This window comes from Electrona antarctica (assembly GCF_951216825.1).
Source record: "Electrona antarctica genome assembly, chromosome: 15".
NCBI classification, from domain to species: Eukaryota; Metazoa; Chordata; class Actinopteri; order Myctophiformes; family Myctophidae; genus Electrona; species Electrona antarctica.
The window spans coordinates 27,255,912-27,280,096 of record NC_136796.1 but is presented as its reverse complement, the minus strand read 5'-3'; the positions used below and the strand labels follow the sequence as shown (position 1 = coordinate 27,280,096).

Genomic DNA, 24,185 nt, shown 5'->3' with positions numbered 1-24,185 from the left:
GAGGGGCTGTCCACACTGGAAGGTCCCCACTGACTCCCCCAGACAGATTTAGCTCTGCAGACGTGTCAGTGTAGGGCTGGTGGGAGTTCAGTATATATGTGCACGTCGCCACGCATGTATCTTCAGTGTTAAGTTCACCCAACAACCCAACCCATCTATATTCATCATCTGCTACTTTCACCTGCAAGTGTCAATCAAGCTGAGAATATATATGCGTCCTTTTCCCTGACACGACACATCGTTCCGATTGGCTGCCTCGGGTTTAGGGGCGGTGGCAACGTGGCCTGATCTGAAATCCCATTGGAGAAGACGCGCCTGCGTTTCCCGTGACGCAGTTTGGAATTCCCAAAGTTACCAAGTTCAGGAGAAAGAAGCGGCTTAGTGCGTTCATTGCAAAAAAAAGGTATTTGAAGAAAAACAAAATACACGTGGAATTGTGAATGCAAAGCGATGTAAAATGTGATTCTTCGGGTATAATGTGTTGTAAAATAACAGGCGTGACGGTGTGAAACGCCAGCTTGCATGGGGGGGTGCTTTATGGGAACACGGAAGAGAATAGTGGGAATATTCAGCCACCATCCTTTGTTTACCATCATGAGTAGACCTTGAAATTTGTAGCAACATGCGAAGCCTACAATCAATACCTTTTCATTTAGGTTCGTTCGCATGGTTTCATATTGTAAACATAGCTTCAAATATAGGGCTAAGTGAGTATAAATCCTTGTTTTGTTTTCTGTTAGTCAACGGGTTGCCTATTTCTGGATTGTAACGTTTCTGATCATTTAGCTGTCCACTCTAGATTGAACACGAGCGAGAGAGAGAGCCTGGATGAATGGTTCCATATTAATAACATCGATGATGAATGCAATCAAGAAATGTGTTTTTGCCCTTTCTATAGGGAGTGTACTGTGTGTACGTAACGCATCGATTCGTGCGCATCGTGGATGTCACCAAGCGTTATATAACTTGTGTTGTGGCAACTGGCAACCGAAAAACAATCTATTTTATTCATCGCAAAGGATCGAATTGTCCGAAACTAGAATCAGTCCAAACCAAAGGTTGTGTCTTTCAACAATGATAGAAAACACTATAGTTTGTCATGTTGATACACATGATACACACAATCTGGCTATAATTTGACACTCCACTCCATACAATTATGTTTTGAGTAATCTGTGCTAAATTACAAAAAGGCCCAATGAACCTAGACAAGAACGTGGCTACTACTACAGGCTTGTGGTGAGGCGTGTTCAACATAGTGGTGTTATTTCTGTCGTCGTTTGCAGGATTCCACATTGAATCAGAAGCCTGTCTTATGCTTAGTTAAGCCTGAAGAGGGCGATGTCTGACAACAGTAACAGTACAGGCAGCACCGGCTCCTCAACAAATAGTTGGACCCTCCTCTCCCCTGAGGTAAGAAAAAGCCAGCTCAGCACTGAGGCCTTGCATGCATGCACAGACCAGTGACTGACTCTCAAACGTTTTCATTTCAAGTACCCCCAGTTTACTATGCATTGACAAATAGAAACCAAATTGGGTTTATTACTATTTACTTTATTTTACATGAAATTTACATGACAGGCATTTAGGTAATGCTTTTATGCACTCACACAACATGACTTTACTTACAACAAATGTGAAGGAAGCAAGCTTAAAATCTTGGAATTGCCAACTGTTACATGATATATTGAATATACCCTCCACCACGAACACACATTGAGAATGAGATGATTAAATATTTGTACACAGCACAGACAGACAATATTATCTAGCAACAGTATATTTTCCTCCAGTTTTGTGGGAAAATGTGTGTTACTGCTATTCTCTGCCGTAATTAACCCCTCAAACGGTGGGTGTGCATGGGTGACTGGTTGCAGGTGTGTGTGGGTGTGGTAGTCTCATTTGCTTTACATAAACTTGTGAGTGTAGCCTCTTCACATCCCTGTGGCATGCGATAACTCATGTAAATGTCAAGGGAAGATGGAATAAATGCAAGTAGGTTGGGATGTCAAGGTGAGTGGAGTGGAGGCTTAGCTGCTTGTAACCCTCATCTCCTTTGACCTTTGTTCTCTATAGGAAGCTGCTGTGGAGAATCTAGGCGCAGTGGATGATGGCACTGAGAGCCTGGGCGATGTCCCTAGTCTCTCAGAGGAACTGGCAGGTAGTGCTTAGCAAAGAGGATTACATGTGTTTTAACTTTGACTTCTTTATTTTATTTTTTATTTTATTTTATTTATTTTATTTTTATTTTGTATTAATAAAAGAGTATTGATGTTGTATTTTAGATGGAACTTTCTTCAAATGTGTGAACGTGTAAAATGATAAAAGGTTGACAAATTCATCATTGCCTGTTTGACATTGTATTAATGCTATTCCAGGGGCAGCTATGGAGATCAAGTCAAGTGAGATTCCAATAGAAACTATCTTGTCTGAGGAGGGCCACGAGGTCAGTGACTATTACACAGAAGATTGACATAACATGACACATTTCTAGGATTTAGCTAATACTCTTTATAGTATTTACATATTCAGCATAGCTGGCCCCCATTACAATGTAATGCCCAAATCTATGTTAATCTAATTCTCTTATGAATTGAGCTAAACTGGGAACGCTTTTATATGCCGATTACTAATGCTATTACCTTTTGATTCTAGGTATGTCAAGAAACCTCTCCAGAATCCAGCGTGGGTCCAGTACCTTCCAGTCCCACTCTGTCACATACTCCTCCCACTGACCCCTTTCTCCCTCTGGACTATGACACAGAGAGCCAGGCTCCAATTATCCACGACATGGTAACCAGCTCCCCCAGCGACAATGACCAATTGGGTGCCATACCCTTTGTCACCAACATCAGTGTGGGAGCTGTACTTGACATTCCTTTCACTGAACCCTTTCCAGAGGAGATTGAGCTTGATGTTGAGCCTGAGCCTCAACTTGAGCCAGAGTCAAGCCCCGCTCCTTTTGTGCCAGAGTTCACCTCCCCTGCAGAACCTGTGCTTGACATCCCCACTGATATGGCGCCTATTGCTGAAATGCCTGTTGTGGAAAGTGTTGACCCTGTCACAGAACTAGAGGTTAGCATTCCGGTGGAAACCCTTAACTCCAGCCAGCCACCTTCCCAAAGTTCCCATGTTGATGCCAGTGTTAGCCCAGCTTCAGGGAGTTCTGATCCACCAAGTCCAGTCACAGAGACCACAACACCAGAGGTCAAAACACCAAAATCCTCTGCCCCAGAGACCATCGTCTCCGACACCTCAGCACCAGAGGCCTCATTGCCAGAGGCCTGGGTGTCCGACGCCCCAGCACCAGAAGGCTTGGTGTCAGAGGCCCCAGCACCAGAATGCTTTGTGTCAGAGGCCCCAGCACCAGAATTCTTGGTGTCAGAGGCCTCAGCACCAGAGGCTTTGGTATCAGCACCAGAGATTGTTGGACCAAATGAGACGGAAGAAGAGAAACCAGCAGTAGAGAAGGATGAAATTGAGATGCCTGAGAAAGTGACCCAGGCTAAGGAAGTAGAAGGTACAGTATGGGATTATTCAAGAATCAAGATGCTATGAGAACCACTATTTTTTTTGTTCAGTGGAAAGTTCTCACGCATTGTTTTTGAGTGGTGCTAGCCACTCCTATACGCAGCAATGTGTGTCTCTCTGTCTGTATGTATGTATGTCTAAGCACGGAAATATAGTTTTTTTCACCACCAAGTGTCAATGTTACGCAGCCTAACACACACACACACACACACGTACAATACAAGTACAGTACAGCACCACTCGGTTCAGACGGGTCTGATTTTTGAGTGGTGTAAACCACTCCTACAACTGGCTTTGTTAGTTTACGTGTCTGTCTGTCTGTCTGTTCGTATAAAATGAGCACGGTTGCTATGGTCACCCAGTTCACACGGGTGTGATTTCATTACGTCAGACATTACGTCAGACCACAGCTGATCAGTCTATATAAGACCTTACACCACTCAGTTCACACGGGTGTGATTTCTATTTATACACTGGGGGTATTACTTTTGGGCTTTACTAGCTTTGTCTTATTCTTACATAAACATTTCTCCAATTAGGCATTTGGCATATCATCAAAAAAAAAAAGAAAGAAAAAAGACCTCATTCAGAATGCAGTAGGGTGAAATATCAGCTATGTTTTTATAATGTAATTTCTGCTTGCCTATCCTTGTCAGGAAGTAGATACTGGTACTGGCTACTGTTATGCCTAGAGCTGAATTAAAATACCCAAAATCTCGGCCACTCGCTCACTCACACACACTCCAGCATGGGGGTGTTACAGTGAAATTGGTGACCTGCTGAAATATGTGACAAACGTGTAGACATCACATAACGTCTGTGTCTGAACATAAATCATTGCAGTGTGTTTATTAGAGTTAAACCTATAGCGGTATTTAGGCCACGTATTTAAAGACCTCCATGTAAGTTATGTGATGTCCACAAGAGGGTCACATATTTCGGCAGGTCATGAATTTCAACGTAACACCATGCTGGAGTGAGCGTGTGAGTGAGCGACTCGAGTGGCTGAGATTTTGGGTATTGGAATTTGGCTTAAGGGATTATGCTGGCAAATATTCGTGTTGTAGCTAATCCACTACCTGTTGGCTGATTTATAGAACTGATACTGATGATATTATGTACACACCAGAAGACAATTAAACCTGATTTATAGTTTGCTCGAAAATGTGTTTCATCCGGCTACCACATAGGAGATGAGTTGCAGCCTGCAGTAGACAACTCTGTCTTGCATTTTATCCAGTTATGATGACATTGGATCACAAAACAAAACGACAGCAGAGAGAGCTCAATGATGTGAAGGGATTCCAGTCATTTTCACATTCACGTTTTCCAATTGTTGTGGTATATGTCACTGACTCACGGTACGGTCATTTGCACATATGTGAAAATCCTCAGCATTTCCATCCTAAATATTAATGTAATACTGCATGCGGAAAGCAGTCGGGGGTTAAATGTCTTGCTCAGGGACACTGAATATGTTTTCACAGCAGGCTGGTGACTGGAAGATCATTGTTATGGCAAGCAGGCATTCACCCTGCTGAGAAATTAAACGCCTTCAAGCATGAAATTAATATTGTTACAATTTAGTGAGAAAATACTTTTTTTTTCAGTTTCACTGACATTTTTTGTACATAACCTATTCATTTTACATTTTTTTCTTTAACATGAATGATTTGTCGAGTATGTTTTTCCGAACCTCTGGCACTGAGCTTTTCCTCTGATCGATAGAAACAGTGACTGTTAGTATCTAGCAGAAGAAATGGCGACAATGATTTATTGTGGTAGACTTTAAGCTACTACTGAACTTACTATCTTTTAAATTTAGGCCCACATGTATTATTGGTTTATTTAAAACACATGCACACTATACTGTATGTGCAGTACTTTACATTACATCTATCATTTTAGCTTATTTATTTTTTTCTAACACAATTTCAGCTCACGTTCAGACATCCAGTAGTTTTGACTGCACTAGAGGTGACTCCAGCAGTGATGACGATGGTCTAAGAAGGAGGAATGTGCCGTTCTTTGAAGCCCCAAGACCAAGAACATCAGATGAGGATGACGAGGAGGAGGATGCGGTGTTCGAGCTGGTCCAGAGGAAGGAGGAGAAGCGTGGGTTCTCGATGAACAAATGCATTGTTGGTGCTCTAGTCGTACTCTGCTTAGGCTCCCTTTTCCTCTCAGGTGAGTTCAGATAACAGAAGATGTTAATCTACTCCACCTGGCTTAAACTCTTTTACAGATTTGCATGTGATTGTAAAGGGTTTGGCATGAGTATGTTTAATTGAATGCACATAAATGTGAATAATTATTTGACAATCCTTGAACCATGATCTCTAAATCCTCATCTGTGTCAAACTGTGTTTCACACACCCTTTTTCAACCAAACAGCGATTGGTATTCTAAGAGGCCTTGGCAGCAACATGGCAATAAAGAGTGTCTGTTGTAACGCATGTGAAACATGTTGTTACTTTCTTATCTGACAGATGACTCTGACTCCCCCGAACTGAGCGATGGAGAACAAAACCAGGTTTGTCCTTGAATTATGTCTCCTTGTCTCTCTTCACTCTCATGTTTTCAGATTTGTATATTGTGTGGTATGTGCCTTGAAATTAAGTAAAAAGTAATAAATGGTAAAAACAAATGGTAAAAAAAAAAATACAAATACCCAAAGAGAACATGATGAACACATTAAATCACTGTAATGATTTCGTTATTTATTTGCCATTATGAATTTGGAATTTTCAAACAGGGCTGGCTTAATGGCGATCCACATTATGTAAAAGAGCTACTGGAAAAACTGGCACATGAAAACCAACAAATCTCTCAACTTGAAGCACAGCTGGAGGTCGGTGTATATCATTTGTTGATTAATACCAAGTGTTAGTAAATTGTATACTGTTCATTTGTATTTGCATACTGTAGGTCTACACCCCGTCAACACTATAAGGCCACTAAAACACTAGATGGTCTCATACTGTTCATTCACGACAGAGATATACATTGCTACTACATCTTAGTTATCTCTCCTCTTGCTTGTTTTTCATGCATACTGTACTGGAATATCAATATCCCCACAGAGATCAATAACAACGTATGGTACCGCATGGGTACCCACATGGGTACCCGAGGCTAGAGGTGTAGAGACTGAAATGTAATAATTACACATACATGTACAGTTCTGCCTAAATGGTGTTAACTACATATGTTTACTACTTTTTCGTCTGTCAACAAATTATAGTAACAGTAAAAGCATAAATATGAATCCTGGCCAGTGGCCAATCTCTTCCAATCAAACTCCATCTTACAGTATGTATGATGTTGACAACTGACAGTATGTATGGCCTTGTGCATCTTCGTTCTTTTATTTAGAGTAGCCAATTGTTTTTAGCCCCTTTTCCTCCCCTAAGTCATTATGCCAATTCATTCCTCACCACACACATTTCTGTGTTGTCACTGCTGTTGTATCCTACTGACTCACCTGACAGTGAGGGGCCCCCACCGGGAGGACATAGGGCCTTTGTCCTACTCCTCCCGCCCAACACTCCCTGCTGACAGGTGCCGCCCCAGCCCATAGAAGTACATGCAATGATGACTAATATCACGCTCCCCCGTCCGGCTTCCCTCCCCCAAACACGGGCCAATTCTTTTTTGCATAGATGCCCGACAAAGCCGAATGCAACCTCCGTGGTGGTGGGCAGGGACTTTACCACTGCGCCACCCAAGCGCCTGGCTTTGTGCATTTTCCGTCATTGTCATAAAAACCTTATCATAGTTTTCATCAAATACTTACAGCATACACTACACGGTGTGATTCAGCGTGTGTATGCACATTGTGCGGTTAATATGGTTATATTCAGTATTATAAAAGCACTGACACATGTTCTTCAAAATGTCACATAACATTTTGCACTATTGTAATTTATTTTGCACAAAGACGATATAATTATGTATTTTGATTTTGATTCTTCATAAGTACATAATCTGGTCATATGCATATTTCGTGACCCATCATGTTATTTAAAGCCCTGGATATCACTAGCTTGATCACTACGATACTCTTAACAGAAGAACCACATTATTTTGTATTTCAAATATTATTATATATATTTTTTATATATACGTTTATTTAACAGGGACAATACAAAAAAACAATGTCAACTTATAAAAACATGAAACCGTTGCATTGTATATGGGGTTTATAGCCAAGGCTAATTTGCAACCCCACTCCCTGGTTAAGCCTATATACTATAACAATTAAAAATGTGCTTAACATATTCGTGTTCGCACCTCTGGCCCGACTTCAACCAGTGTTTAACCTTTTTATTAAATATTTTTAGATCAGTTTGTCTTTTTATTTCAGTTGGTAGTATTGGGCATTCCTGAATAAGATGACTGACCAAAAGTGGTGTTGCTACCGTTGCTACCTTTTGGTTGCTGTCTGCTGATCCCTTTTGTGGTGATTCTATTAGTAGGCCTACTGTTAGGGTGACCAGACCCAAACTGTTCATTTGAGGTACAGATGTATCTCTTGTGTGGGACAATTGTATGTACTCATGTATTACTTAAGTTGCTATTAAATGCCTTGATGTCACATTTGACCATAGGCTTAATATTACCTATCATGTTGTTATTAAACCGCTCTGGCGTCTCGTGTTTTGTTTTAAATTTAAATTTGGTCATGGGTGGTATGGCCGACTTGATACTGTAGCCTATAGGGGATATTTATCATGTTATTTTTACCCTGCTTAAAACACATCTTGCAGGAAAAGAGACATGAGGGAGCTTTACAACAGAACGCCAACTATTAGGGGACTAACTATTGGGGCATATGAGCACTGATGCCTGCCAGTCACAATGTGGGACAGGGTCTCGATTTGTGGGCTGGATGAAAAGTCTGAAAATGAGGGACTGTCCCACGCAAAGAGGGGCATCTGGTCACCCTACCTACTGTACCTGGCCCCTGAGGACAAATTACCACTTGGGCAAGATCATGAACACATTTAAAAATATTTTTATATAGTATATTATGCTGTTGTGTACTGCATGTAGTCTGGCAGCCGAGGTGGATGGGTGGGAAATTTGGTATATAGTCTTTTTTTATTGGCCTAAAATATTGTCTATATACATTCATGAATCCATTTGCTGACCGGCTGTCAGTATCGAGCAATTTTTTTACTTTATTTTTATTCTTTTCCGTTTTTGTGAACAAGCAAGTTCTCTCGGGCATCACAGTACAATATCATTGTTACATTTCAATTGTTAACATTCAGAATGCAACGAGTCATCCAGTCAAAATAGATTGAGGTCCTATGCTAAGATGGTGTCAATCTTTTCCAGTGTTTTCAAACCGATCATTCGCTTTGGCAAAGTCTGTTTTTCGCACATTGATATTCTGTCGATTCATTACCATTAACATTTTTATGAATATAATCAGACCTTAATATGTGACAAGAAAATAGTACCAATAATAGCCTTAACTAACATTACAGCAATGACAAATGTTCATACAAGTTTAGTCTCACCTATTTTCCTTTCTCACACATACATCCAATGGTCATTCATCAAATATCTATTTCCGTGTATATTATCCGTTTTAACCAGTATTTGTATGATTTTTAATTATTGGTTTTCTCTATCAACTATCAATTTACTTATCGAGCAATTTTTTATAGGGGTTTCTTGTAACCCTACCATTTACATCCTATGGCAGGCATAGGATGTCTTTACCTTAAAGATAGCCTGATGAAGGCCGAAACATTGCTGTTTCCCTATTAAAAGTTGGTTCACTGCATTTGAAGACCGCGTGCGGGTGTTTGTTCCTTTTTCATTGTTGGGCATCGTACCCTCTCCTACGCACCTGTTGCCTGTAGGTGTGCAAAAGCCTTGCTTTTTATTAAAACGTTTATTGCAAAAACATGCTTTTTGGGGGATAAATCCGCTATGTTTGCAATAGCGGAGCCTACGTGCGTCGTGCGCTATAGCGAGACAGGCCAATTCCCTCCCAATCAGTAATGTGATCTATTACAGCGCATTACCCACTCTGTACATAATTTGGTGTTCATATATTCAGAACGGGTAAGGCCTAGTATACCAAATTTCCCACTTTAAACGAAAGAAGCCTGCCGGACTAATGACCCTTTTAAAGCAATTTAATTTGACCCCTTTTTCTCTTCTATTTCAGTCCCAGAAAGAAGGATTAGATTTGGCACTGAAAGCAGCAGCATCAGCTGCAGCAGCAGCAAAGGATGGTGAAAATGGTAGAGTGGATGTGGAAAAAGAGAACAGGAGGATGAAGGAGGAGTTGTCCTCCCTACCTGGCCTGAAGGAGGAGATGGAGACTCTAAGGGCCAGGGTTACTGAACTCACACAGCTCACAGGTATACTGCACAAAACACTGTGGTATTTATTTTTAGCCCATGCTAGACTGAAGCCCTTCAATGATAATGGGAATGAAAGTGAAGGTGATTGATAGAAATGTGCAATTACCTTTTGAGTAATGAGATATGGTATGATGTTTAATGAAATTCACAGTATTTTATTTTGTATTATTTCACCTTGTACTAGTGATGCTCCGTTCGATCTGGCACCGATTTTAAATTGTCTGATTTTCACAGCTCCAAATCCAAACTCGATCAGTCGTTGCCAAACTAATCTTATCATGGTGTCAGCACCGACCATGGGGTCAACACCGACCCCATTGGTATCTCTCCAAAATACCATAAGGTATTTTTATGAAAGTCAGATCCTGTGATTCCTCTGAACGGAAAAGCTTTAAATAAAGCAAAAGAAAATAACTAATAATAAATAAGATAGGTATCAGAATCGGATGATCTTGAGGGGGAAAAACAAGGTTCGGCATAGGGACTCCAATATTTGAATTGGAACACCCCTACTTTGTACTGATGGGTCTCGATTATTTCACACTACAATCATTCCCCCTCAATATTCCATATTATTCAGCTATTCTTAAAATGATCATGCACATATAAATTCAGGTGATTGATTAGAGGGATTCCTGGTTTCCTCAGTGCATTGCTAGTGCCACTTTCAGATTATTATTTTATCAATCCATAAAGTGTTTATTGAAATATGAAATAAAATGTATGTAACCATACTTATTTACAGCAATATATAGTCCCATAAACATTATTTTTATTTGTATTTATTTTCTGCTTTAGAACACATACGTGTATATACTATACAAGGCATTGAATGCATACATTATACCTACATAATCTTTCATCAGTAATGAGGAACACGCAGAACAACCATGTCAATTGTCATAAAGTATTATGCCTTTTATATATTCCTTCCAATGAAGCGATATGGGAATGAACACAACAATATACTAACAAATTATGTGATGCTTCCTCCGCAGCTAATCCGGCCACGCCAACACCTGCACCAATCCCAAATACTCAGCCTAGTGAACCAGGGAAGAGCAGCCAGAACGGAGTAGCAGGACCTGAGAAGAAGGGAGACTCCAGAGATGGAAGCAGGCTGAAGGAAGAACTCCAAAGACAAAAGGTTCTTCTAGAGGAGAGCAGAAAGAGGCTGGAGGGGATGAAGAAGAGAGAGGGAGGCCATAAGAAGGGCGTGAGGGACAGCCTGGAGGAGATCCAGAAGAGGCTGTCTGAGCAGGTTGACAAGCTGAACAAGAAGAAGCCGTGGGAGTCAAAGTGGACTGGGAACAAAGGAAAAGAGGCTAGCAGGGAACACTGGAAGAAAGAGGAGAAGAAGGAATGGAGGGGAGAGAAGGAGATGAAGCACTCCAAAGACGGAGGCCGGAGAGAGAAAGAGGAGAGGAGAGAGGACTGGAAGTCGCAGAAACAAAACTCTCATAAAGAGGCATGGAGGAAAAACCAGGACGAGTGGGAGAGGAAGAAGGACGAGCGCAGGATGGACAGAGATAACAGAAGGAAGGAGAAAATCTGGCATAGCCCACCAACAAAGACGTCCCACAGCCACCATCAACACCAACAGAACCATCACCAGTCTCACCAGTACAACCAAGACGACTTCTGGAAGCACCAGGAGGTGAAGCTCCGACACATTGTCCGCCCTCTGGTGGGATGCAACAGCGTGGAAGACTGTGCCGTCAAGGAGGGGCTCTACCCTGTGGAGCTGTCTGAATTTGAGGAGCTGCTGGAGGGTTACCTGAGCAAGCTGGAAGGTTCTCCGACAGAGAGCAAAGACCAGATCCGCAAGCTGACTGCGGAGTTCTTCAAAGGTGGCGTCTTTACCCATGACCAGGTTCTGTTCGCTGACTTCGCCGAGGACGTGGCAGACATCCTGGAGGACATGGCAGACATTTTGGAGGATGACGGGCCGGGCGACAATGACAGTCTGGAGAAGGAGATGGAGGAGTTTGAGCGTGAGGCCCTTTGGAAGTTTTCTGCCACAGCATAGATGGAAACAGCGGAGCCGAGGAAGAACAGAACGCAAGCAGGGTACAGTGCCGGTGGTGGCTTCTCACAGCTGGACATGTGTTCCCTACTCTCTCTAAAGAGCTGTAATTGTAGTAGAAAATGCTTTTGGCACAAAGAGTGATCTTGCCTCTCATAAATGTTTCCAGTTATAAGCTAGAGTTGTGGCTGTCTTTGGGAACGTGAGTGTTGTTGCTGACCTCTGCCAGGTAAGCCACCCCCAAGAAAAAGTCCCACAGTTGTGTTGTGTTGTGTGGATTTGCCTAAGATGTATAGTGTTTTCTCAACACCTACTGTATTGCATGTTGTAGTTCATTATGTGAGTTAACACATTTTCAAATGTTGCAGATCACAAAGAGAATAAATGTGGTTACATAAAAGCAATGTAAGAAACACAAAGGGGTAAAAGCATTCTAGCTAACTTTAGACCAGATCAAGGCAATTCAGTTGATATCCGAAAGTATGCAGATACTTTGTTGTGATTGTCTCATCTGTCTGTTACTCAGTGTATCAAGCTACATGTCAGATCCACCCCACCCATACAGTACACCAAGCAGGTTAAAACAAATGTTTTTTCAAATTATTTGAGTGCAAACTAGCCAATGCCTGACGATCTCTTCCCAGATGTACCTCTACGATAACAACAATCAGAGCAGGACAGACCAGTTCTGAGACAGCAGCTCACTGTGTGCTGTATGAGAGCCCTTTAGCACTTGGCCTCTGCGTTTGACTGATGTCTTTACCCTGCCAAGTCAAAGTGTCAGGCAGCTTATGGAAAACCTCTCTGAACTAGTGACATCTTTCATTTGAATTGCTCAAACAATGCTTAAAGACAAACCAATAGCCATAGATACATTTGAGAACTACTAAAACGCTTGGCACTTTGTTTGATAGATTTACATTTACTAAATATAATTATTTTTTCCACTTTTTTCGATCACAATTAATCTTTTAAATGGCCACTCATAGCCTTAAATTAAAGATTACAAAGTGCAGTAAATGCTCCCATGAACCAAAACATTGCTTAATTTAATTCTTTAATTGCCCAAATAGGATTGACTACCAAAAATGTTGTTTCTTTTGTTTTGTTTTCTTTCTTTCTTCATTTGAATCACCCATGCTAAAGGTGTTTTGAATAGTACCGTATTGTGCCGAATAAAAGACTACTCTGATTATAAGACAACCCCCATTTTTCAAGACTAGTCCCCGGTTACAATACGACCCCGTTTTTTAGGATATTTCCATTGTATATTCAGCACAAATTGCACAATAAGATACACACACTATGGGCATACAGAATTGCATTACAATGATGAGGATTGCCAGGAAAAAAAGGGCAGACAATTTATTACTTTTGAAATGTTTGTTGTAGTTTTCCTCCCTTTCGGTGGATGTTCAATAAGTTCAAGTTTGTTTTTAAAGTGATTTATTTTAAATATAGAAATCCTTGGTACGGTTACTGTGCAATGTTCTTTTACTTTCTTTTTTTTGCTGTTGTAAGAAGCTGTGTACACATCCCAGAAAGTATGCATTGAATGTGAAAATATTAAGTTATGTCATTTTGGTTTTCAAAAAGCTTTTTGCTAGCTGCTGCATATGTGCCTTTGTTTGAAAAAGAAATTTCTTTCATAGAGGGTGTTTGATACTTTGGACTAAATATATCTCATGCTGAAAACACACTAGTTTACACTGTTTGCAATGGTACTGCTATTTCTAGGGCAGAGAACGAATGTAAGATGGTTTACACAAAGTATTCAATAGTTCGATTTTTTCCTTAAAACCAGTCTTCTCTGCTGTATGTACAGAGAAACAACTGTGGGATATTTTGCTTTCATTTAATCCTGCCAATGCTATAAGGGCAAAGGCATTATAGATTGATTTACTACACAGAATCCTACAGTGAAGCACATTTCTAAAACATTGATTCTTCTTTCTTGAGAAAACAGGCTTTGTGATTAGGAACAATTTAGGACCAGTCTCCTGTGCATCAAGTTGATTCTTAAGATACATTTCAGTGTTTAATTTTCCCAGTCCCAAGTCAGGTCCTCTCTTAGCAGGTTCAATTTAATAAAGTTTCCACATTGACAACCTCTGTTGTCTTTATTTTGTTTACACTTTAAACGATTAACTGCTGTGGTTTTAAATCATATATTATGTCGATTGCCTGTTTGGTATCGATATCAATTTGAAAGCCCAGTGGACACCAACCCAACTAGTTGCATTGAAAATCATTGGCGTGGGCTGGGCTTAAGCCATTAAAATGTTTATTAAGTACATTTCAACATTTGTCCATGTTTCCATGGACACATTTGCCCATCTGGGCTGCCACTCATGCAGTGGGGCAGGATAATGACATTTTGGTCTATATGAATGGACCAAACAGTCCCATTTGATTAACTTTAAAAGTTTGGATATTTTAGGTGGTGGTTGTAACGGTATTCCAATGCCCAGATTGGTATGCAGGCTTACATTACTGTTTGAGGTAAAAAGGTACAAAATGACTGGCATCCATTGTCATAGCTGTGATACTAGACTGAGGTATTTAAGTTGTGATGAAACAGCATGAGTATTCGCTTACTCATACACAGGTACACACAATGGCATTTCCTGGCAAGTGACACAACCAGTGGGGCAAGGTCATCCCAGGCTGGATATGTCGACAAGTCATCAGTAATGCTTGACACGGATAACTGTACTTGTGTGTGCTGAAAGAGACATACTCTACTACATTCTTCAGAGGAGTCATCAATGACAGGTGCACACGACAGAATTTTCGGCTTACATCTCTGGTGACATATTTATTTGTCCAGGTGTGTATCTTTTTAACAAGACCGGCCTGGCCAACAAAAGTAGCAGCAAATTCAGTTACAGAAGCAATGTAAAAAATATACTGGGTCAATAATGTTCGTTGTGGATTTCAGACGTCATGTGGCTGGACTAGGACAGTCTTATGACGTATCTGTCATACAGTATGGCTCCATACTATGACTTCAAGGTTTCAGCCTTATTTGATTGCCATCCACTTCCTTATACTAGACAGCTGGCAAATCCCTAACCACAAGAGAGTAAAAGTTTAAATATTTCAAAGTATAGAATATGTGAGCAAAAATGTGTGGGATTCTGTTAGCCTGGTTCCAGCCCATATACCCCCCACTCCACTGAGTGAACTTCAGGAAGGTTCAGTCTGATAATCAGTCTAGGATTCTATTAGTAATAGACTGTGCATAAGAAATTTGGAGCTGTTCGGTCCAGCTGCGAGATTAGCTCTGGAAAGACAGACAGACAGCAGACGAACAGACCCTAGACGGAGTAGCCTCTTTCAGACCCATGCTGTAAAAATGTTATCCATCATAGACAATATTTGCAAATTCCATTTTGTAAACACAACTGATCTTGACATGTTGCGGATAACCATTGATAAGAGACACCAATGATACTTTCTAAATATAATGAGAACAAGAAATATAATGAAACGGATCTTCTAATAAGCACGTGACTTGATTTGAAAGGTGTTGAGTATAAGCTAATATGTGCTTATTCAAGCTTGATTCAGCAGCTTGATTAGAATGACCTGACAAAAGATGCTACAGTATGCCTATCTGTAAATCCCTTGCTCTGCAAACAAAGTAAGCTGAATCCTGTCATCAATTGTGTGTGTGTGTGTGTGCGTGCGTGCGTGCGTGCGTGCGTGCGCGCGCGCACATAACATAAGCACACGTTTTTATTATATCAGTGTAATGGAAATCAGGCTGAGATAAGGTCACTGCTGGATGGGGGAGAAGAGGGTGTGTTATGTGGGTTTTCCGCTGATGTCTGCATCAGTCACAACAGATGAAGGGAATAAATTGAGATATTTATTTGAGAGAGAACGTTCTTGGTACCTACATGCTTCTACAGCAACACACCTCAACTCTACAGGTGAGATCCTTGCTGCTACCTCCCAGCCTGGAATGGGAGCTAAAACTACAAACTGGTTTTGATTCTGATTCTAGTCTTCCAGCTTACTTCATTAGACAAGGTACTTTGTACCGTTTTGTAGTTGCATGCTTTGTCCTTGTCATGTCATCTTTGATAATTGGACTGAAGAAAACTGTCCACCCAGCCATGTTGTCATTGTTTGTTGTTGTTTTTCTTCCAGTATCTACATTACACTCCACCTGTAGCATAATGGAAGCTGCCATTAACGTCCTCGTCTCTCAATTCAAGACATACGCTGGTAAAGATGGGTCCTCAGACACGCTGAGCAAAGAGGAGTTCCACAGTCTGGTGATTTCTCAACTTCCAAACTTTGTCAAGGTAGGACTCTCAACATGTCCACACCCACTTGTGCAGTCGATAACTATCTGTTTCGCTTCATTGTGGAGGGTTATCTTGAGTGCCCTCTGACATACGTGCATAACATGCATGTAAACATGTAACAAGTATGCATATGAAATTCTGTGTCTGTCTGGAGCTGTTCAAGATATGGTAATAGCACGATTTAGACAAGAAATGCCTGGGGGGGATACTTACCTTGTACATTTACAATACTGTGAGGCACTTTTACATGTTGCATTCTACAATGATGTAATCAAGGAATTTATTCAGAGTTAACCTATTTCCCTGTGGAATGATGACCAGCAGGTATTTGACTTATATTTAGTACTATAATAGACCATTAGATGGCAGGGCAGTCATTTGAAGGATCCTTCCTACTATATGTGTGAAATCCACGTGAAACCAGAGTAGCCTTGAATGGGTCAATGTTTCTACTCTGCAGAATGCCAGTGATCCAGCAGTGATCGACCAACTCATGGGCTCATTGGATGAGAACAACGATGGGGAGCTGACTTTCTTGGAGTTCTGGCAGCTGATTGGGAAATTGGCTGGCAAGCATGGAGGCTTCAACCAATAAAACTTCTGCCTATTCCTTGTCATTGAATTGTGTTTTTTGACAAAATGTGCAACACAATCTAAATGAATTGAGCTGCCATTTTATTCTTTATCTCCATGACAGCCCTACACGTGTAAGGCTTTATTAAGCATTTTCTGAACACAGAGGACAAGGAATTAAAGGATTCATTCTTGAACTTTCCAACACTTGAACCTTTGTCTTTTATGGTTCACTGGCAAAGTGTATCGCTGCCTTGATTTAGTGGCACAATTGGTCTGTAATTCTATAGGACCTGCTTCACCCGCAACTACACCATCCAGCCTGCTGTTGTTCCACAGGCTTCAATGCCAATACAAAGATGCCTGTCCAAGCATAAAGTTGCTGTGAAATACAACTTTATGGCGTTGCTGTCTATATGTGAGGCCTGAATATTGTCTAATGGGGATATAAAGAACCATTCATAAAATCCACCGCAGTGTGCTTGGAAGGGCTTAATGATTTTGCAAGGATGGGTACTTGAGTACTACTTAATTACAATGTGTGTTTTTTGTGTTGTTGCATAAATGTCTTGGTACTACTACAGTCACTTGTGCCCGATTTCAAAAGTCTAGACAGAGTTATTTGTCTGGGCTTGCTCACCAGCTGTTCAGTTCGAGTCTAACTTTCTTCTTGTGAGCAGCAGCCATCTCTAAACGAGTTTGAAAATACAGTTCTGATTCTACCCCTGCAGGCAAGAAAATGTGGACTTTGTATCCAAATTAAACACAGTAAGGTGCCACAGTGGGTGTGACCACAGACATGAGTCAGCAAACAAACAACAAATAGTGGCACTAACTGACACAGCGTGGTATCCACCTATAATAGGGTGTGTGTGTGTGTGTGTGTGTGTGTGTGTGTGTGTGTGTGTGTGTGTGTGTGTGTGTGTGTGTGTGTGTGATTGTGAGGGCATTATGCATTATGAATCATGCTTCGGAAGCACGGTGACGTTTGTGTAATATGTGCAATTGTGTGCATGATGCATATGTATGAAACTCCAGATATAATTTGGTCACATTAGGACAGAAAGCAAGGACTTCTTTTTTATCAAATGGAGTAATTTGAAAGCCTTGCATGTGAAGCGTTAATAATGGCAGGGTTATGTGCCACTTTTGCAGGATTGTGGTATTTCACCACATTGCCTGATGAGGCTAACATAAAAAACATAAAATGTGTTGTGATGTTTATGGCCTACTGTACTGTATTGGCTATAGGGTAGTACATGACAAGGCCACATAGAAGCAAAATAGGTGTACACTTTACACACTACAGCCCAGCCCAGTAGCAGAAGCATTATTGCCAAAGTTGCCATTGCTATCAGAAATAAAGTTATATCGTGTAATCATGTAGTAATCCCCCCCCCCCCCCCCCCCCCCCCCCGCCCCAACACACGTACACACACAAAGGGGGAATTGTACATTTACATTTTAAACGTTTTCCCCGCATACAGCCCTCCAGTTCTGAACGCTCCTTCTCTGCCAGATAGTCTTCCAAGCCACAACTCCCACAAGCGTGGATAATTGGTGTGAAAACTTTTCAGATCGTACAGGGGGTGACGTAAACCAAAACTTGTACAACTGGTGCCACTGCCAAAGATAACGGCAAGAGAGATATGTGTCAAAAGTTGTGATAGCGTTTCCCCCTGCTCGTCCCTAAAAGTTATAGCTCTCCTCTTCCCTTCTCCTTCACACTCTTCCAGGTACACGCCCTTTGACTTGTCAGGGGGAAAAGTTTTAAGAAGAAAAAAAAACTAAATCACGGAAGAGATTCTGCAGTCCTACTAGTTTGGCAACTTCTCACTGCTCTCAAAGCAGCGTAGAAAGGCGGAGAAGATTCAGAAGAAACGCAGATTTGGGCACATTTGTACACATCTCTTGTCCTTTAGGCGTTATATGGTGAGTCATCTGCGTCTTTATACTTTATAATGCGTTTTTGCTCCGTTTTAACTATCGTAAGCTCGTCCTTTATGCCACGTTTCGATATACTCTTGCATGAGCCATCTCTCCTGAAAGCAGCTCCGGACACGCAGCGGGACGGTTCAGTGACGGCATCGAGGACTTCTTAAGTTTTAATCCTTATGTTTGCTGTTTCATTAAAGCCTAGGCTGTATGACAAACTGTCAATCAATAAGCATTATTTCATATACTTAAATGAACATGAGTAGATCAGGTATTCAAGTTGTTAACGTATACAGGCTACAATGTATACAGTAGCGTAGTAGTAGTAGTCTACCAAAAATTAAGAAAAGTAATACTTTGATCTCAGCATAATGGCCTGTTCCATTATAGCCATATACCGTCCCATGCGTAAAGGCGCAACTTTGCGCAGAACCACAACTTTGCGTATAATAGCCTATAGGCTATGCATTCCATAATCAGGACCACCACCCGATTGAAAACTCGCTATAGGCCTATAATTAGATTTTTTTCCACCGGCCCCTGTCTTTTATGTAAAAAAATAAATCGTAAGAGAAAGGGCTGCTGTTATATAAAATATGTCAAGTTTATAGGCCTACTCCGCTCGAGTCCGCTGGCTTGCCTTATCGATGACAACACCTGGCAGGCTGGCACGCAACTGTTGATAGAATTTTGAACATCATGTTTGAAGTTGTGAACATCACCTCGTTTGTGTTTCTAAGGTGAAGATTAAAGACGGCCGATGTAAGTCTGCTCTATGCAGTTTATAGCCACAGCCTAACTTGTTCCTCTGTTAATATTTCATGGCACACAGCGGTAGTATTGTCATTACCCTGCGCACGTACCGTATCATATTCGCCCATTTGGAAACGTAACACTCAATCTCCTTTGGGCGCTGGAGGGAAACGGGAGACCTCTGATTGTATTTAATTATTTGCGCGGTTGTTTTTGGCCTTTTAACACAAATAACGAGAATTAGTATTGGTTCTCTGAGAACCTCTGAGAGGGACAAACGAGGCTTCTGACGTGGGAGAATGAAAGTGGAAACCTGAATTCATTAGTTAAAATTAGTATAGCTCGTGCGGACTAACGGTGTTTCAGTTTTATAAATTATTTACACGATACAAGTATGAGAATGGAATTTCGGACGTCAGGGCACGTTGGTCTTTGTGTCCAAGCTTCATCAGGACTTATTTAAGTTAGAGGGTGTGTCAGGGGTGCGCCTTGCTGAAAGAAATCCACAAAAATCCCTGAAATTTTGAGACAATCTAAGAACCGTGCAAGAACTAAAATGCAAACATTTATTTTATTGTAGACTACATTGTAGACTATTCATTTATTTTACCCAATTGCTTGGCTATAATAACATTTGCTTCTGCTGATATTCTTACACACACTATAAATTACTATAATTGTGCTGTGATAGCATATTAGTAGGCTGCTCTCATTCAGAAAAGTGGGTCAGACTCAGTACAGAATCACAGTTAAAGAGATTTTGGCTGCATGGTTGTGGTTGACAGTCAGTAAATCTAAAATGTGTCAGGTGTTCATTGAAACTGTATAGCTACCCTTCACTTGTAGCTTTGGCGTCTGTAGTGTCGTCCTGCCTGCTGGTGGCATAATTAGCTAACTGGCATGGATCCTAATTGGCCCTAATATGCATAGCATATACCGGTATGCAAGAGAGCCAGGGAGGTGGTGTTGAGTGTGTGTGACTAAAGGCTATAATTTATTACTCAGATTTCCTCAATGAACAGGCACTACCACAATGGTTTTAATTAAAAACAGTGAATGAATGAATAAAACAATACAGACTGAGAGGCAGTCCTGCAGTTGCAGCCTGTGCACATTATTGAGTCATCTTTTTAACACCTCTACAGCCCTACAGCCATGCATGTGATTCTGACATACAGTATATCATGTTTAAAAGCGAAATTTTGTGTGTTTTCTTTCCTAGTGGAATACGGTGCTGTTTGTTTTGTCACATTTAAATACTGTAGTTGACAGACGGGTATGGCTTCCTTATAAACCCCTCACTACACTGCTTTGGGGCAAACTAGCCTGAGTTTCGCCTGTAAATTCCTGTCTAAGTGATGTTCACAGACAGCAATGAATGGCATTCCTGCATGGATGTGTCACCCACTGGCATGTGTTGTATTTTGTGCACTTTTCGTAAGATATCTGATGGATAAATCTCATGTAGCTAATGAGAACCATAGCTCATTCAGTTAGTCAGGCCCACAGACATACTTGCACATTTTGTTATTACCACATCAAGAGGGGTTTATTTCTCACTCACTCATACAGGTAAAGGCAGGGAAATGTGAGGGTGGTACACTGGTACAGTGACAGTTTATAAGAGAAAGAGCGAGAGACAGCCGTACAGAAAGAGAGAGAGAGGGATACAGAAAGAAGACGAGACAGGTGGTATAGGTAATCCCCTGGGTAATGTGAAGCCCAGCTCTCCATAGTGGCTTCAGTAGATCAGATATCCTATCAAAGATCAGTACATCCATTGTGCATCACAGCTTGTCTCTCAATCAGACCACTTCTCACTCTCGCCGTCAGTCTCACGTCACCGACGGGCATCTGCCCGCCCGTCCCTGAGCCTCTCCGGCTCCGGACTCAACACCTGAAACGACCTTGCACGCGGCCCGGAGGACATCCTCTGTTTCTTTTTCCACTCAGTGCTTCCCGTCAGGGTTTATACGTTTCTAAGTGAGATCGCTCTGCGGGTCCCCCTTTTTTCCAGTTCAGGACGAACCCTTCCTATTTTGTTCAGTCTGAATTGCTGTGTTTCTGCTGTAAGTGACTCATTAAAGGTCATAGATTGGGTCCAACCCCCCATCCCTCCATGTTCTCCATGTCTTTCTCAGTACTTTCTTGACCTCTGTCTACTTTATCTCTCTGTCTCAGTCTCACTCTCTCTCAACCCCCATGCACACACATTCACTATGTTATTACTTGTCTCAACCTCCTTTGTCTACATTTCTCCCCTGTCACACAGTGAGAGGCATCATGGAGGCAGCCATTCAGACAGTGGTTAAGGTGTTCCTCAAGTCCACCAAGGGAAAAGAAAGTCTGGGAGGGAAGGACTTCCAGAGCCTCGTCAAGACTCAGCTCGGCAGCATTTTGACGGTTAGGAAAGCATGGCGCTCCCTCTTAACTTGATACTACCATCTCAGTGATCTCACAGTCATGTACCTTAACCTTTGAGTGTCAAAGTCCAAAGATCATTGACCTATGCAATGTGTGCCGTCTGTGACCTGTTGAAATATAGGCTGTGTCCAATAGGGGAATGGGATCTGATATGATAGAATGACAGAGTGATTGCTGTTACTAAGCCAAGCAACTGATCATGGATCACTTACTAATCTGTCAATCTATCTGGTGATTTCACCAGTGAGAGAATCCCAGATAGGATTACAGTCATCATCCACCTGCATCCACCATGCAAAATAGCCTGGCTGAGGCCGGTAGTAGTAGCATCATTAGTAGAAGTAGTACTAGCATCATTATCATCATCATTCTGTCTTCTCTTTGACTCATGGCCCTGTGTGTGTGTGTGTGTGTGTGTGTGTGTGTGTGTGTGTGTGTGTGTGTGTGTGTGTGTGTGTGTGTGTGTGTGTGTGTGTGTGTGTGTGTGTGTGTGTGTGTGTGTGTGTGTGTGTGTGTGTGTGTGTGTGTGTGTGTGTGTGTGTGTGTGTGTGTGTGTGTGTGTGTGTGTGTGTGTGTGTGTGCGTGTGTGTGTGTGTGTGCGTGCGTGCGTGCGCGGTGTTTGTGCACTCAGGATACAGACAGCTCAGAGGCAGTAAAGGAGATGCGTCAAGGCCTGGATGCCAACCAAGATGGCAAGGTTAGCTTTGAGGAGTACATGAAGCTTATCGGTTACCTGGCAAACTCACTCAGTCAGCAGCGCATGCTGTCCCAGGACGAGCCGGCCCAGAGTGCCGAGGTGGCGCCAGCGGCAGAGAGCACCCCTGTCCCGGTGAAAGAGGAGGAGGCATCTCCACCAGCAGCAGAGGAGCAAACGCAACCTGAAGTAGCAAAGGAGGGGGAGGAGAAGCCAGTAGAAGCAGCAGTGGCAGCCTCAGAAGAGGAGGTGAAAGAGGATGAGAAGGTGGAGGAAGCGCCAAAGGCAGAGGAGGCGGCAAAGGCAGAAGAAGCACCAAAAGCGGAGGAGGCACCAAAGGGGGAGGAGGTTGAGGAGACCCCGGCCGAAACTACAGAAGAGGGAGAGAAGAAGACAGATGGAGAGTCATAGGGGACAATTCAGTCATGAATACACCCACACACACACCTACACCACTACATTATATACTGTAACATACAGTGCCAAATTAAGTTGCTAAACCACTAATAAGACGCAAAATATGTTCCAGAAATGCACAATTTGGAAACAACGTACACTAATCGTCAAACACTACAAATCCAGCTCCAAAGATATCTCTGAATATTTGTTATGTGACACTTATGTATGTACATGACACTAAAATCCTTACAGTGCTTACCACTATGTTGACATGTAAGTACATGCCACTTTAAAGCACACTTACCTCATTACAATGATATACTATGACAGCACATGGCACATGTGCCTGTGAAATAGAGTTATGTAAGCCATTAGTCCGTCCAGTGTATTGACATCTGAATTTGTCAATGTACTGTCAGTAACAGCCAACTAGAGCTATCCCAGCACTGCTAATTTGGCTTCAATCTTCTCCATGGCTCTTTCCCTATCTGGAACACAGAGGACTTTTCCACAGTTCCACCACACTGCTGGACTTTCCACTGTACAGTTCAAATTTCTCTGCATCAGTCTTAAAATAGAGGTTTGCTTGGTGTTATACCTTATTTATACTTGTTTGCGCATCATGCCATGCATGACAATCTACAAGCGTGTCTGCTTTGCAGCGTGTTGTGAACTTGTAGATCAGTTATTTTCAACACAGACATGCCATCACGCAACTACGTATAAATCACGCGTTATGCATCCAGCTGACAATGAATGCATGGAAATCTGCCTGCCACTATTAATCTCTCACTATTTCTGCCTTTCCATTTTACCCTGATTTTCTGTATGGAGCTGTTGATTTAGCGTTGCCAATAAACAAATCGTCTTATTTGTGCATTGTTACTTCAGCTCCATTTAGAAGTCCATATTTCCCGCTTCTACCAATTATATCCTATATCTTAAGTAGTTCTCTGGTGGGTTCACAGCAGCCTGTAGATGCCCTTCAGTCAGCAATGTATTAGCAGGTGGAAGATCAGGTGTGGACTGTTGTTGTCCCCCAGGCTAAATAATTAAGGCCCCAGGGTGGAATCCACACCAGGCGACCCTTATGGTCAGCTGGCTATTCAAAGTAGCCCCACAGCAGTAGGATGGTTACAAAGGAT

The 24,185-nt window shown here is 41.8% G+C and overlaps 3 protein-coding genes across 7 annotated transcripts; all 3 read left to right on the top strand.

Moving 5' to 3' along the window:
• Positions 1-196: 196 nt before the first annotated feature.
• Positions 197-14,053, top strand: LOC306938513 (pre-B-cell leukemia transcription factor-interacting protein 1-like). Of its 5 annotated transcripts, none has more exons than XM_079522733.1 (10): positions 197-403; positions 1,287-1,413; positions 2,077-2,161; positions 2,379-2,446; positions 2,656-3,520; positions 5,470-5,718; positions 6,021-6,064; positions 6,284-6,382; positions 9,719-9,914; positions 10,916-14,053. In XM_079522733.1, exons 2-10 carry the CDS (start codon positions 1,342-1,344, stop codon positions 11,944-11,946), a joined length of 2,709 nt encoding a protein of 902 aa, XP_079378859.1. In that variant the 5' UTR covers positions 197-403; positions 1,287-1,341; the 3' UTR covers positions 11,947-14,053. The 5 variants fall into 5 exon arrangements, with proteins under 5 accessions (XP_079378859.1, XP_079378860.1, XP_079378863.1 ...); XM_079522734.1 differs by having other exon boundaries at positions 197-452; XM_079522737.1 differs by having other exon boundaries at positions 199-403; positions 6,287-6,382.
• A 1,674-nt stretch (positions 14,054-15,727) lies between these two features.
• s100a11 (S100 calcium binding protein A11) lies at positions 15,728-17,040 on the top strand. The gene is made up of 3 exons (XM_079523460.1): positions 15,728-15,881; positions 16,102-16,259; positions 16,723-17,040. The coding sequence occupies exons 1-3, from the start codon at positions 15,734-15,736 to the stop codon at positions 16,855-16,857; spliced, it is 441 nt and encodes a 146-aa protein (XP_079379586.1). The 5' UTR covers positions 15,728-15,733; the 3' UTR covers positions 16,858-17,040.
• A 1,534-nt stretch (positions 17,041-18,574) lies between these two features.
• Positions 18,575-23,911, top strand: LOC306938528 (uncharacterized protein). Its single transcript, XM_079522753.1, has 3 exons — positions 18,575-18,767; positions 21,796-21,926; positions 22,579-23,911. The coding sequence occupies exons 2-3, from the start codon at positions 21,807-21,809 to the stop codon at positions 23,050-23,052; spliced, it is 594 nt and encodes a 197-aa protein (XP_079378879.1). The 5' UTR covers positions 18,575-18,767; positions 21,796-21,806; the 3' UTR covers positions 23,053-23,911.
• The last annotated feature ends 274 nt before the right edge of the window (positions 23,912-24,185 follow it).